The 12023-nt window shown below is 52.5% G+C and overlaps 1 protein-coding gene across 1 annotated transcript in view; it reads right to left on the reverse strand.

Moving 5' to 3' along the window:
• The window catches only part of LOC118379945 (semaphorin-3D-like), a 175322-nt gene that overhangs the window by 28398 nt on the left and 134901 nt on the right, over positions 1–12023 (reverse strand). The window contains exons 11-12 of the mRNA XM_052526219.1: positions 10564–10708; positions 5771–5993 (exon numbers count right to left, since the gene is read on the reverse strand). Coding sequence (XP_052382179.1) covers positions 5771–5993; positions 10564–10708 — 368 coding nt within the window. The remainder of the gene's footprint in view (positions 1–5770; positions 5994–10563; positions 10709–12023) is intronic.

A 12023-nucleotide genomic window follows, 5' to 3' on the forward strand; every position in this document is an offset into this window, starting at 1 on the left:
TGGGTTGGAGCCATTAAAACTTGTTTTTAAACCACTCCACACATTTCTTGTTAACAAACTATAGTTTTGGCAAGTCGGTTAGGACATCTACTTTGTGCACGACACAAGTCATTTTTCCAACAATTGTTTACAGATTATTTCACTTATAATTCACTGTATCACATGATGTCAAACAAAGAGGCACTGAGTTTGAAGGAAAGCCTTGAAATACATCCACAGGTACACCTCCAATTGACTCAAATTATGTCAATTAGCCTATCAGAAGCTTCTAAAGCCATGACATAATTTTCTGGAATTTACCAAGCTGTTTAAAGGCACAGTCAACTTAGTGTATGTCAACTTCTGACCCACTGGAATTGTGATACAGTGAATTATATGTGAAATAATCTGTAAACAAGTGTTGGAAAAATTATTTGTGTTATGCACAAAGTAGATGTCCTAACCGACTTGCCAAAACTATAGTTTGTGAACAAGAAATGTGTGGAGTGGTTGAAAAACGCATTTTAATGACTCCAACCCAAGTGTATGTAAACTTCTGACTTCAACTATATATACAGTTGTTTACATAGACTTTAACCAAATACATTTAAACTGTCACGAGTCCGACCGAGGTGTTTCCCCTTCCCGGGCGGTTGGCGCTCGGCGGTCGTCGTCACCGGCCTATTAGCTGCCACTGATTGTTTTTCCTCCCCTCCTTGTATGTTTAGTGGTAGCACCTGTTCATGATTGAATCAGCTAATTAGTTTTGTCTTTATTAGGCAGCCGGCCCGCCTGGTTGTTGTGCGGGATTATTGCAGTGTAACCTTCGGCTCTGTTGTTAGAAGTACGTGTTAGTGCCTGGTCGTTACGTTTTCTGTTGTACATTCTCATTCCCTGTGTTTGGGGCCGTTACTATTGTGAGCACCCTGGGATGCGTTGGCGCTATTAAAGACGCACAGCTTTGCACTCACTGTCTCCTGCGTTTGACTCCACACACCTACGACACCTGAAGTGTTACAGAATCCCGCACCCTAAATCGAATGGAGTCAGCAGGAGCAGCAGCCAACCCTCTCCCATCGATGGAGGAACGGGTTCTCCACCACACCACCATTCTCCATCGGATCGGATCCGCGATGGATCAAGTGATGGAGAGAATGGACCGATGGGAGAGGAGTGGTCTCCTCTCTCCACCTTCGGCACCCCCGACTCCGGTCTCCCCATCACTCGACTCCAGCACCCTTCGTCTGACGCTACCGAGGGCTTATGATGGAGCGGCGGGGGTTGCCAGGGTTTCTGCTTCAGCTGGAGCTATACCTGGCCACCGTTAGACCCCCTCCCTCAGGAGCGGAGAGGGTGAGTGTCCTCATCTCCTGCCTCACGGGTCGTGCTCTGGAGTGGGCGAACGCAGTCTGGAATGGCCCAGACTCAGCGGGAGCACTACCCAGAGTTTTCCTGCCGCTTCCGTGCCGTATTTGATCACCCTATAGACGGCCGAGCGGTGGGAGAACGACTTTTTCATCTCAGGCAGGAGAGGGAGGAGCGCCCAGGATTACGCGCTGGAGTTCCGGACCTTGGCAGCCGGATCTGGGTGGAACGACAGGGCCCTTATGGACCACTACAGGTGTGGTCTCCGAGAGGACGTCCGCCGGGAGTTAGCGTGTCGGGACACCACTCTGTCACTGGATCAGCTGATTGACATGTCCATTCGACTGGACAATCTGCTGGCTGCCCGCGGGCGTTCAGAGAGGGTCCTGTGCGTTCCACCACCCGGCCCCTCCGCTCCCATTCCGATGGAGTTGGGAGGGGCTGCACCGAGGGGTGCCGGAGGAGGGGGCCTTCCTGCACCAACTGTGGTCGGAGAGGACACACGTCTGATCGGTGCTGGGGGTCCGTCTGGGAGTAGAGATGGCAGGCGGAACGCTTCTCGGTCACCCCAGGTGAGTCAGCATCAGACTCACCCAGAATCCCTTGTTGGCCATATGTTTGTCTTAATCTCTTTCCTTCACTTTTTCCCTCTTCCCAGCATAGGGCGCTAGTCGATTCAGGCGCAGCTGGGAACTTTATGGATCGTGGACTCGCCCTTAAGTTAGGGGTTCCGCTGGTGCCGATAGATTCTCCTTTCCCCGTGCACTCCCTAGATAGCCGGCCATTAGGGTCAGGGATGGTCGGGAGACCACGGTCCCACTGGACATGGTGACGCAGGGGAATCATAGGGAGCGTATCAGTTTTTTTTTATTATTGATTCGCCTGCGTTTCCAGTGGTGCTGGGGACTCCCTGGCTGGCCCGGCACAATCCTAAAATTTCGTGGAGACAAGGGGTTCTCCAGGGGTGGTCAGAGGAGTGTTCTGGAAGGTGTTTGGGAGTTTCCATCGGTGCCACGTCGGTGGAGAGTCCAGACCAGGGTTCCACGGTGTGCATTCCCCCAGTATGCCGATTTGGCAATCGCTTTCAGTAAAGTGAAAGCGACTAAATTACCACCTTATCGACCGGGAAGGGATTGTACGATAGATCTCAGGTAGACGCTGCGCTTCCCAAGAGTCATGTGTACCCGCTGTCCCAGGAGGAGACGTTGGCAATGGAGACATATGTCACGGAGTCGCTGGGACAGGGGTACATTCGTGTCTCCTCGAGTTTCTTTTTTGTGAGGAAAAGGAGGGAGGTTTGCGTCCGTGTATCGATTATAGAGGTCTAAACGCCATCACAGTGGGGTATAGTTACCCTCTACCTCTCATCGCTACGGCGGTGGAATCGTTCCACGGAGCGCAGTTCTTCACAAAACTGGATCTCAGGAGCGCGTATAGTCTGGTGCGTATTCGGAAGGGAGACGAGTGGAAAACCGCATTTAGTACTACATCCGGCCACTATGAGTACCTCGTCATGCCGTATGGGTTAAAGAATGCTCCAGCCGTTTTCCAATCCTTTGTAGACGAGATTCTCAGGGACCTGTGCGGTCAGGGGTGGTTGTTTATATCGATGACATTCTGATCTACTCGGCCACTCACACCGCGCATGTGTCTCTGGTGCGCAAAGTGCTTGGAAGACTGCTGGAGCATGACCTATACGTCAAGGCTGAGAAATGCGTGTTCTCTAAACGAGCCGTCTCTTTTCTGGGATATCGCATTTCCACCTCGGGGTGGTGATGGAGGGTGAACGCATTAGGGCCGTGCGTGGCCGACTCCAACCACGGTAAAGGAGGTGCAGCGGTTTTGGGTTTTGCCAACTACTACCGGAGGTTTATCCAGGGTTTTGGCCAGATAGCGGCTCCCATTACCTCACTGCTGGGGGGCCCGGTGCGATTGCAGTGGTCAGCACAGGCGGACAGGGCATTCAACAAGTTGAAGGCGCTGTTCACTGAGGCGCCCGTGTTGGCGCATCCGGATCCCTCTCTAGCATTCATAGTGGAGGTGGACGCGTCCGAGGCTGGGGTGGGTGCCGTGCTATCACAGCGCTCGGGTACGCCACCAAAACTCCGCCCCTGCGCTTTCTTCTCAAGGAAGCTCAGCCCAGCGGAGCGTAACTATGATGTGGGGGACCGGGAGTTGCTAGCGGTGGTTAGAGCTCTGAAGGTGTGGAGACACTGGCTTGAGGGGGCTAAGCACCCTTTTCTCATCTGGACCGACCACCAGAATCTGGAGTATATTCGGGCTGCAAGGAGACTTAACCCACGTCAGGCAAGGTGGGCCATGTTCTTCACCCGGTTCCGGTTTACTTTGTCTTATAGACCGGGCTCCCAGAACGTGAGGGCTGACGCACTGTCCCGCCTTTACGACACCGAGGATGGGTCCACCGAACCTACTCCCATCCTTCCCGCCTCTAAGCTGGTAGCCCCAGTGGTATGGGAGGTGGACTCGGACATCGAGCGGGCGTTACGGGCTGAACCCGCGCCTCCTCAGTGTCCAGCGGGCGAAGGTACGTGCCGCTTGATGTTCGGGACAAGCTGATTCGGTGGGCTCACGTCCTACCCTCCTCGGGTCACCCTGGGGTGACGAGGACAGTGGGGAGCCTTCAGGGAGGTATTGGTGGCCTACGTTGGTTAAGGACGTTAAGGGTTATGTCTCCTCTTGCTCAGTGTGCGCTCAGAGTAAGGCTCCTAGGCACCTTCCTAGAGGAAGCTACAACCCCTCCCCGTTCCACAGCGGCCATGGTCACATCTGTCCATAGATTTCCTGACCGATCTTCCGCCGTCTCAGGGAACACCGCGGTTCTAGTGATTGTGGATCGGTTTTCTAAGTCCTGCCGTCTCCTCCCGTTGCCCGGTATCCCTACAGCCCTGCAGACTGCGGAGGCATTATTTACCCATGTCTTTCGGCACTACGGGGTGCCGGAGGACATCGTTTCTGATCAGGCCCCCAATTCACGTCTCGGGTATGGAGAGCGTTCATGGAACGTTTGGGGGTCTCTGTCAGCCTGACCTCCGGTTATCACCCCGAGAGTAATGGGCAGGTGGAGAGATTGAACCAGGAGGTGGGTAGGTTTCTGCGGTCGTTTGCCAGGATCGGCCAGGGGAGTGGGCACGATACATTCCCTGGGCTGAAATGGCTCAGAACTCACTACGCCACTCCTCTACTAACGTGTCCCCTTTTCAGTGTGTGTTGGGATACCAGCCGGTCCTGGCACCATGGCATCCGAGCCAGACCGAGGCTCCTGCGGTGGAGGAATGGGTACAGCGCTCCAAGGAGACCTGGAGGGCCGTCCAGGAGTCTCTACGACAAGCGAGTGGACGGCAGAAGAGGAGTGCTGACCGCCACCGCAGTGAGGCCCCGTGTTTGTACCGGGGGACAGGGTCTGGCTCTCGACCCAGAAACCTACCTCTCCGCTTGCCCTGCCGGAAGCTGGGTCCGCAGTGTGTAGGGCCCTTTAAAGTCCTGAGGAGAATAAACGAGGTGTGTTATCGAGTACAACTCCCTTCCTATTATCGAATTAACCCCTCGTTTCATGTGTCTCTCCTCAGGCCGGTGGTAGCTGGTCCCCTGCAGGACAGTGAGGTAAGGTCCCTCCCCCCCTCTGGACATCGACCCCGGCGTACACGATCCGGGCCATTCTGGACTCAAGACGCCGGGTGAGGGGCCTGCAGTACCTCGTGGACTGGGAGGGGTACGGTCCGGAGGAGAGGTGCTGGGTAAGGGACATCTTGGATCCATCCATGTTGAGGGATTTCCATCGCCTCCATCCGGATCGCCCTGCACCTTCCTCCGGGGCACCTCGAGGCGGTGTCGGCCTGCGGGAGCCGCGCGCGTCAGGAGGGGGTACTGTCACGAGTCCGACCGAGGGTGTTTCCCCTTCCCGGGCGGTTGGCGCTCGGCGGTAAATCGTCACCGGCCTATTAGCTGCCACTGATTGTTTTTCCTCCCCCCCTTGTATGTTTAGTGGTAGCACCTGTTCATGATTGAATCAGCTAATTAGTTTTGTCTTTATTAGGCAGCCGGCCCGCCTGGTTGTTGTGCGGGATTATTGCAGTGTAACCTTCGGCTCTGTTGTTAGAAGTACGTGTTAGTGCCTGGTCGTTACGTTTTCTGTTGTACATTCTCATTCCCTGTGTTTGGGGCCGTTACTATTGTGAGCACCCTGGGATGCGTTCGCTATTAAAGACGCACAGCTTTGCACTCACTGTCTCCTGCGTTTGACTCCACACACCTACGACACCTGAAGTGTTACATAAACTCAATGTTTCACAATTCATGACATATACTTTAATTATTATATTATCTTACTGATAGCTGTATATACTATAATTATGACATTATCTTACTGATAGCTGCATACTATATATTATTCAGTTTACTCTCTTACCTGTGCCCAGGTGTAGTACATCATACTGTCCATCCGCAGCGTCCACCCTATCCACCACTAACTTTCTCAGGGTGTAGGATACGTTGACCAGGGTAAAGACCGGGCGGCGGGTGACCGGTAGGATGGGTTCCCACATCAGATGATGACCCCTCATGAAACTCACTACGTCATCAGGGAAGTCACGGGTAGACTTGTGGAGGGGGTCGTAGGTCACACTGGGACACTGGGGAGGAGGATATACAGAACACATCAAGTTGTTATATTATTTTGTGATATCATTTATTAAAGGGGCAAATTGCAGTTTCTACATCCATTTTTTAAAACTTAGTAGTTAATGATACACTATGTATACAAAAATATGTGGACACCCCTTCAAATGAGTGGATTCGGCTATTTCAGCAACACCCGTTGCTGACAGGTAGTATAGAAATCGAGCACACAGCCGTGCAATCTCCACAGACAAACATTAGCATTGGTTCGCAAAACTACCTCTAACTTCCTTCATACTGGATGTAGAGACATACAAATTGGATCCTTGAGTTCATCTGACTCTGGGGAAGAAGAACTCAAGAACTGCAACGCTGCTGGGTTTTTCCCGTGTGTATCAAGAATGGTCTCCCCCCCCCGCCCAAAGGACATCCAGCAAACTCAACACAACTGTGGGAAGCATTGGAGTCAACATGGGCCAGCATCCCTGTGGAACGCGTTCCTAATGTTTTGTTCACTCAGTCTAAGTATATTAAAACACAGAAAAATATAGTTTTTGACAGCATTGGGTCTTTAAGTTATCAGAGATTATGTCATTTCCCACCTATCATACTGAAAGCATTATAGTGATGTAGAGAGTGTAGGCCTTAGTGCTGGATATGACAAGCGTGAGTACCATTGTAGAAGTATGGGCAGCAGGTAGCCTAGTGGTCAGAGTGTTGGGCCAGTAACCAGCAGGTAGCCTAGTGGTCAGAGTGTTGGGCCAGTAACCAGCAGGTAGCCTAGTGGTTAGAGTGTTGGGCCAGTAACCAGCAGGTAGCCTAGTGGTTAGTGCGTTGGGCCATTAACAAGCAGGTAGCCTAGTGGTTAGTTTGTTGGGCCAGTAACCAGCAGGTAGTCTAGTGGTTAGAGTGTTGGGCCAGTAACCAGCAGGTAGCCTAGTGGTTAGAGTGTTGGGCCAGTAACCAGCAGGTAGCATAGTGGTTAGAGCGTTGGGCCAGTAACCAGCAGGTAGCCTAGTGGTTAGAGCGTTGGGCCAGTAACCAGCAGGTAGTCTAGTGGTTAGAGTGTTGGGCCAGTAACCAGAAGGTAGCCTAGTGGTTAGAGTGTAGGGGTGGCAGGTAGCCTAGTGGTCAGAGTGTTGGGCCAGTAACCAGCAGGTAGCCTAGTGGTTAGAGTGTTGGGCCAGTAACCAGCAGGTAGCCTAGTGGTCAGAGTGTTGGGCCAGTAACCAGCAGGTAGCCTAGTGGTTAGAGTGTTGGGCCAGTATCCAGCAGGTAGCCTAGTGGTCAGAGTGTTGGGCCAGTAACCAGCAGGTAGCCTAGTGGTTAGTGCGTTGGGCCATTAACAAGCAGGTAGCCTAGTGGTTAGAGCATTAGTCCAGTAACCATCAGGTAGCCTAGTGGTTAGAGCTTTGGACTAGTAACCAGCAGGTAGCCTAGTGGTTAGAGTGTAGGGCCAGTAACCAGCAGGTAGCCTAGTGGTTAGAGTGTTGGGCCAGTAACCGGCAGGTAGCCTAGTGGGGAGAGTGTTGGGCCAGTAACCAGCAGGTAGCCTAGTGGTTAGAGTGTTGGGCCAGTAACCAGCAGGTAGCCTAGTGGTTAGAGTGTAGGGTGGCAGGTAGCCTAGTGGTCAGAGTGTAGGGCCAGTAACCGGCAGGTAGCCTAGTGGTCAGAGTGGTGGGCCAGTAACCGGCAGGTAGCCTAGTGGTCAGAGTGTTGGGCCAGTAACCAGCAGGTAACCTAGTGGTTAGAGTGTTGGGCCAGTAACCAGCAGGTAGCCTAGTGGGGAGAGCGTTGGGCCAGTAACCAGCAGGTAGCCTAGTGGTTAGTGCGTTGGGCCATTAACAAGCAGGTAGCCTAGTGGTTAGAGCATTAGGCCAGTAACCAGCAGGTAGCCTAGTGGTAAGAGCTTTGGACTAGTAACCAGCAGGTAGCCTAGTGGTTAGAGTGTAGGGCCAGTAACCAGCAGGTAGCCTAGTGGTTAGAGTGTAGGGCCAGTAACCAGCAGGTAGCCTAGTGGTTAGAGTGTTGGGCCAGTAACCAGCAGGTAGCCTAGTGGTTAGAGTGTTGGGCCAGTAACCAGCAGGTAGCATAGTGGTTAGAGCGTTGGGCCAGTAACCAGCAGGTAGCCTAGTGGTTAGAGCGTTGGGCCAGTAACCAGCAGGTAGTCTAGTGGTTAGAGTGTTGGGCCAGTAACCAGAAGGTAGCCTAGTGGTTAGAGTGTAGGGGTGGCAGGTAGCCTAGTGGTCAGAGTGTTGGGCCAGTAACCAGCAGGTAGCCTAGTGGTTAGAGTGTTGGGCCAGTAACCAGCAGGTAGCCTAGTGGTCAGAGTGTTGGGCCAGTAACCAGCAGGTAGCCTAGTGGTTAGAGTGTTGGGCCAGTATCCAGCAGGTAGCCTAGTGGTCAGAGTGTTGGGCCAGTAACCAGCAGGTAGCCTAGTGGTTAGTGCGTTGGGCCATTAACAAGCAGGTAGCCTAGTGGTTAGAGCATTAGTCCAGTAACCATCAGGTAGCCTAGTGGTTAGAGCTTTGGACTAGTAACCAGCAGGTAGCCTAGTGGTTAGAGTGTAGGGCCAGTAACCAGCAGGTAGCCTAGTGGTTAGAGTGTTGGGCCAGTAACCGGCAGGTAGCCTAGTGGGGAGAGTGTTGGGCCAGTAACCAGCAGGTAGCCTAGTGGTTAGAGTGTTGGGCCAGTAACCAGCAGGTAGCCTAGTGGTTAGAGTGTAGGGTGGCAGGTAGCCTAGTGGTCAGAGTGTAGGGCCAGTAACCGGCAGGTAGCCTAGTGGTCAGAGTGGTGGGCCAGTAACCGGCAGGTAGCCTAGTGGTCAGAGTGTTGGGCCAGTAACCAGCAGGTAACCTAGTGGTTAGAGTGTTGGGCCAGTAACCAGCAGGTAGCCTAGTGGGGAGAGCGTTGGGCCAGTAACCAGCAGGTAGCCTAGTGGTTAGTGCGTTGGGCCATTAACAAGCAGGTAGCCTAGTGGTTAGAGCATTAGGCCAGTAACCAGCAGGTAGCCTAGTGGTAAGAGCTTTGGACTAGTAACCAGCAGGTAGCCTAGTGGTTAGAGTGTAGGGCCAGTAACCAGCAGGTAGCCTAGTGGTTAGAGTGTAGGGCCAGTAACCAGCAGGTAGCCTAGTGGTTAGAGTGTTGGGCCAGTAACCAGCAGGTAGCCTAGTGGTCAGAGTGTTGGGCCAGTAACCAGCAGGTAGCCTAGTGGGGAGAGTGTTGGGCCAGTAACCAGCAGGTAGCCTAGTGGTTAGAGTGTAGGGCCAGTAACCAGCAGGTAGCCTAGTGGTCAGAGTGTTGGGCCAGTAACCAGCAGGTAACCTAGTGGTTAGAGTGTAGGGCCAGTAACCAGCAGGTAGCCTAGTGGTTAGAGTGTTGGGCCAGTAACCAGCAGGTAGCCTAGTGGTCAGAGTGTTGGGCCAGTAACCAGCAGGTAGCCTAGTGGTCAGAGTGTTGGGCCAGTAACCAGCAGGTAGCCTAGTGGTCAGAGTGTGGGGCCAGTAACCAGCAGGTAGCCTAGTGGTCAGAGTGTAGGGCCAGTAACCAGCAGGTAGCCTAGTGGTTAGAGTGTTGGGCCAGTAACCAGCAGGTAGCCTAGTGGTTAGAGTGTTGGGCCAGTAACCAGCAGGTAGCCTAGTGGTTAGAGTGTTGGGCCAGTAACCAGCAGGTAGCCTAGTGGTTAGAGTGTAGAGGTGGGGGGTGGTGGGTGGGGGGGGTGGGGGGCTCAGCCAGTAACTGAAAGGTTATTCAGCATGCCACTTCAGACAGAGCACTAAAACATAGTAAACATTCCCCTGAAGTCTTTGGCTGACAAGGTACAGCTTTCCCAGGAGAACTCATAGCCGAGGTGTTACGACAACCAGCCAGCAGTTAGCTCCCAACAGCTCTATCACCTTATTTTAATCAACACATGTTGTCTGTCTGACTGCCTGCCTGGCTAGCAATCTGTCTGTTTATCTTTTTTTAATAAATACTGTACATAAGCTGTTTACATGTTTTATTCAAAACAACTTAGGTGCATACATGTTTGGTGACACCAGTGAGAATCAAATCCATGATCCTGCTGTTGCAAACGCCATACTCTACCAACTGAGCCACACAGGACTGTCTGTCTGTCTGTCTGTCTGTCTGTCTGTCTGTCTGTCTGTCTGTCTGTCTGTCTCTCTGTCTGTCTCTCTGTCTGTCTGTCTGTCTGTCTGTCTGTCTGTCTGTCTGTCTGTCTGTCTGTCTGTCTGTCTCTGTCTGCCTGCCTGCCTGCCTGCCTGCCTGTCTGTCTGTCTGTCTGTCTGTCTGTCTGTCTGTCTGTCTGTCTGTCTTTGTCTGTCTGTCTGTCTGTCTGTCTGTCTGTCTGTCTGTCTGTCTGTCTGTCTGTCTGTCTGTCTGTCTGTCTGTCTGTCTCTGTCTGCCCTGCCTGCCTGCCTGCTGTCTGTCTGTCTGTCTGTCTGTCTGTCTGTCTGTCTGTCTGTCTGTCTGTCTGTCTTCCTGTCTGTTTGACACTACTTCCCTATCTATCTATTCGTCCGTCTGTCTGTCTGTCACTTCCTTAAACAAACCCTCAGACAGTCCCTACTGAGAACTCACAGTGCCAGGTCGTGGATATGGGATCCTCCCCTTGTACTCCACCCAGCGGTAGTCGGGCCCTTCCTTGTGGGCGAATGGACCGTTGAAGGCTGCCCTGATAGAGGCCATGGAGTAGACACACACTGCTGACCCTCTGAAGACAGAACTGAGGGAGAGAAGAGACAGAGGGGGGTGGGGGGGAGAGTGGAGAGGAAGGAGAGGAGGGTGGAGAAGAGACAGAGAGGAGGGTGGAGAAGAGGCAGAGAGGAGAGAGGAGGGTGGAGAAGAGACAGAGAGGAGAGAGGAGGTTGGAGTAGAGAGAGAGAGGAGGGTGGAGAAGAGAGGAGAGAGGAGGGTGGAGAAGAGACAGAGAGGAGAGAGGAGGGTGGAGTAGAGAGAGGAGGGTGGAGAAGAGACAGAGAGGAGAGAGGAGGGTGGAGTAGAGAGAGAGAGGAGGGTGGAGAAGAGAGGAGAGAGGAGGGTGGAGAAGAGACAGAGAGGAGAGAGGAGGGTGGAGTAGAGAGAGAGGAGGGTGGAGAAGAAAGGAGAGAGGAGGGTGGAGAAGAGATAGAGAGGAGAGAGGAGGGTGAAGTAGAGAGAGAGGGGGGTGGATAAGATATAATAGAGGAGGGTGGGGAAGAGACAGAGTTGAGAGAGAGGAGGGTGGAGAAAAGAGAGAGAGAGAGGAGGTTGGAGAAGAGAGAGGGGAGAGAGGAGGGTGGAGAAGAGAGAGAAAGAGGAGGGTGGAGAAGAGAGAGGGGAGAGAGGAGGGTGGAGAAGAGAGAGAAAGAGGAGGGTGGAGAAGAGAAGGAGGCGAGAGGAGGTTGGAGAAGTGTTAACGTGGATCCGGTGGGTTACAATATCACAACCAGCCGAGTCTCTACAACCATGACCTCTATATAACCCCTGACCCCTGGGGGTCACTGCAGCACTGGGAAGGTGTGTGTACATACTGGTGGTGGGAGTGGAGGAAGAGGAAAACAAACCATTTAACATCTCAACTTTCTATTGTCTTTTCTGGTGTTTCTCACTGAGAAGATGAACAGCTGGTTCTGAGTGTACTTTTCTACCCAGACCTGTCACGTTCTGACCTTTATTTTCTGTGTTTTGTGTTTAGTTAGTATGGTCAGGGCGTGAGTTGGGTGGGTAGTCTATGTTTGTTTTTCTATGTTTTGGTTATTTCGATGTTTCGGCCTAGTATGGTTCTCAATCAGAGGCAGGTGTCATTAGTTGTCTCTGATTGAGAATCATACTTAGGTGGCCTGGGTTTCACTGTGTGTTTGTGGGTGATTGTTCCTGTCTCTGTGTGTGCACCAGATAGGACTGTTTTGAGTTTCACATTTCTTGTTTTTTTTGTTAGTTTGTTCATGTGTACCTTTACGCATTAAAAAGTACCATGAAAATTACCACGGCGTATTGGTCCTCTGAGTCTTTGGTCTCCAGCAAGAAGAGGAGGCAACTCATTACAGAATCACCCACCA

The sequence above is a fragment of the Oncorhynchus keta genome, chromosome 10 (genome assembly GCF_023373465.1).
Source record: "Oncorhynchus keta strain PuntledgeMale-10-30-2019 chromosome 10, Oket_V2, whole genome shotgun sequence".
Taxonomy (NCBI): domain Eukaryota; kingdom Metazoa; phylum Chordata; class Actinopteri; order Salmoniformes; family Salmonidae; genus Oncorhynchus; species Oncorhynchus keta.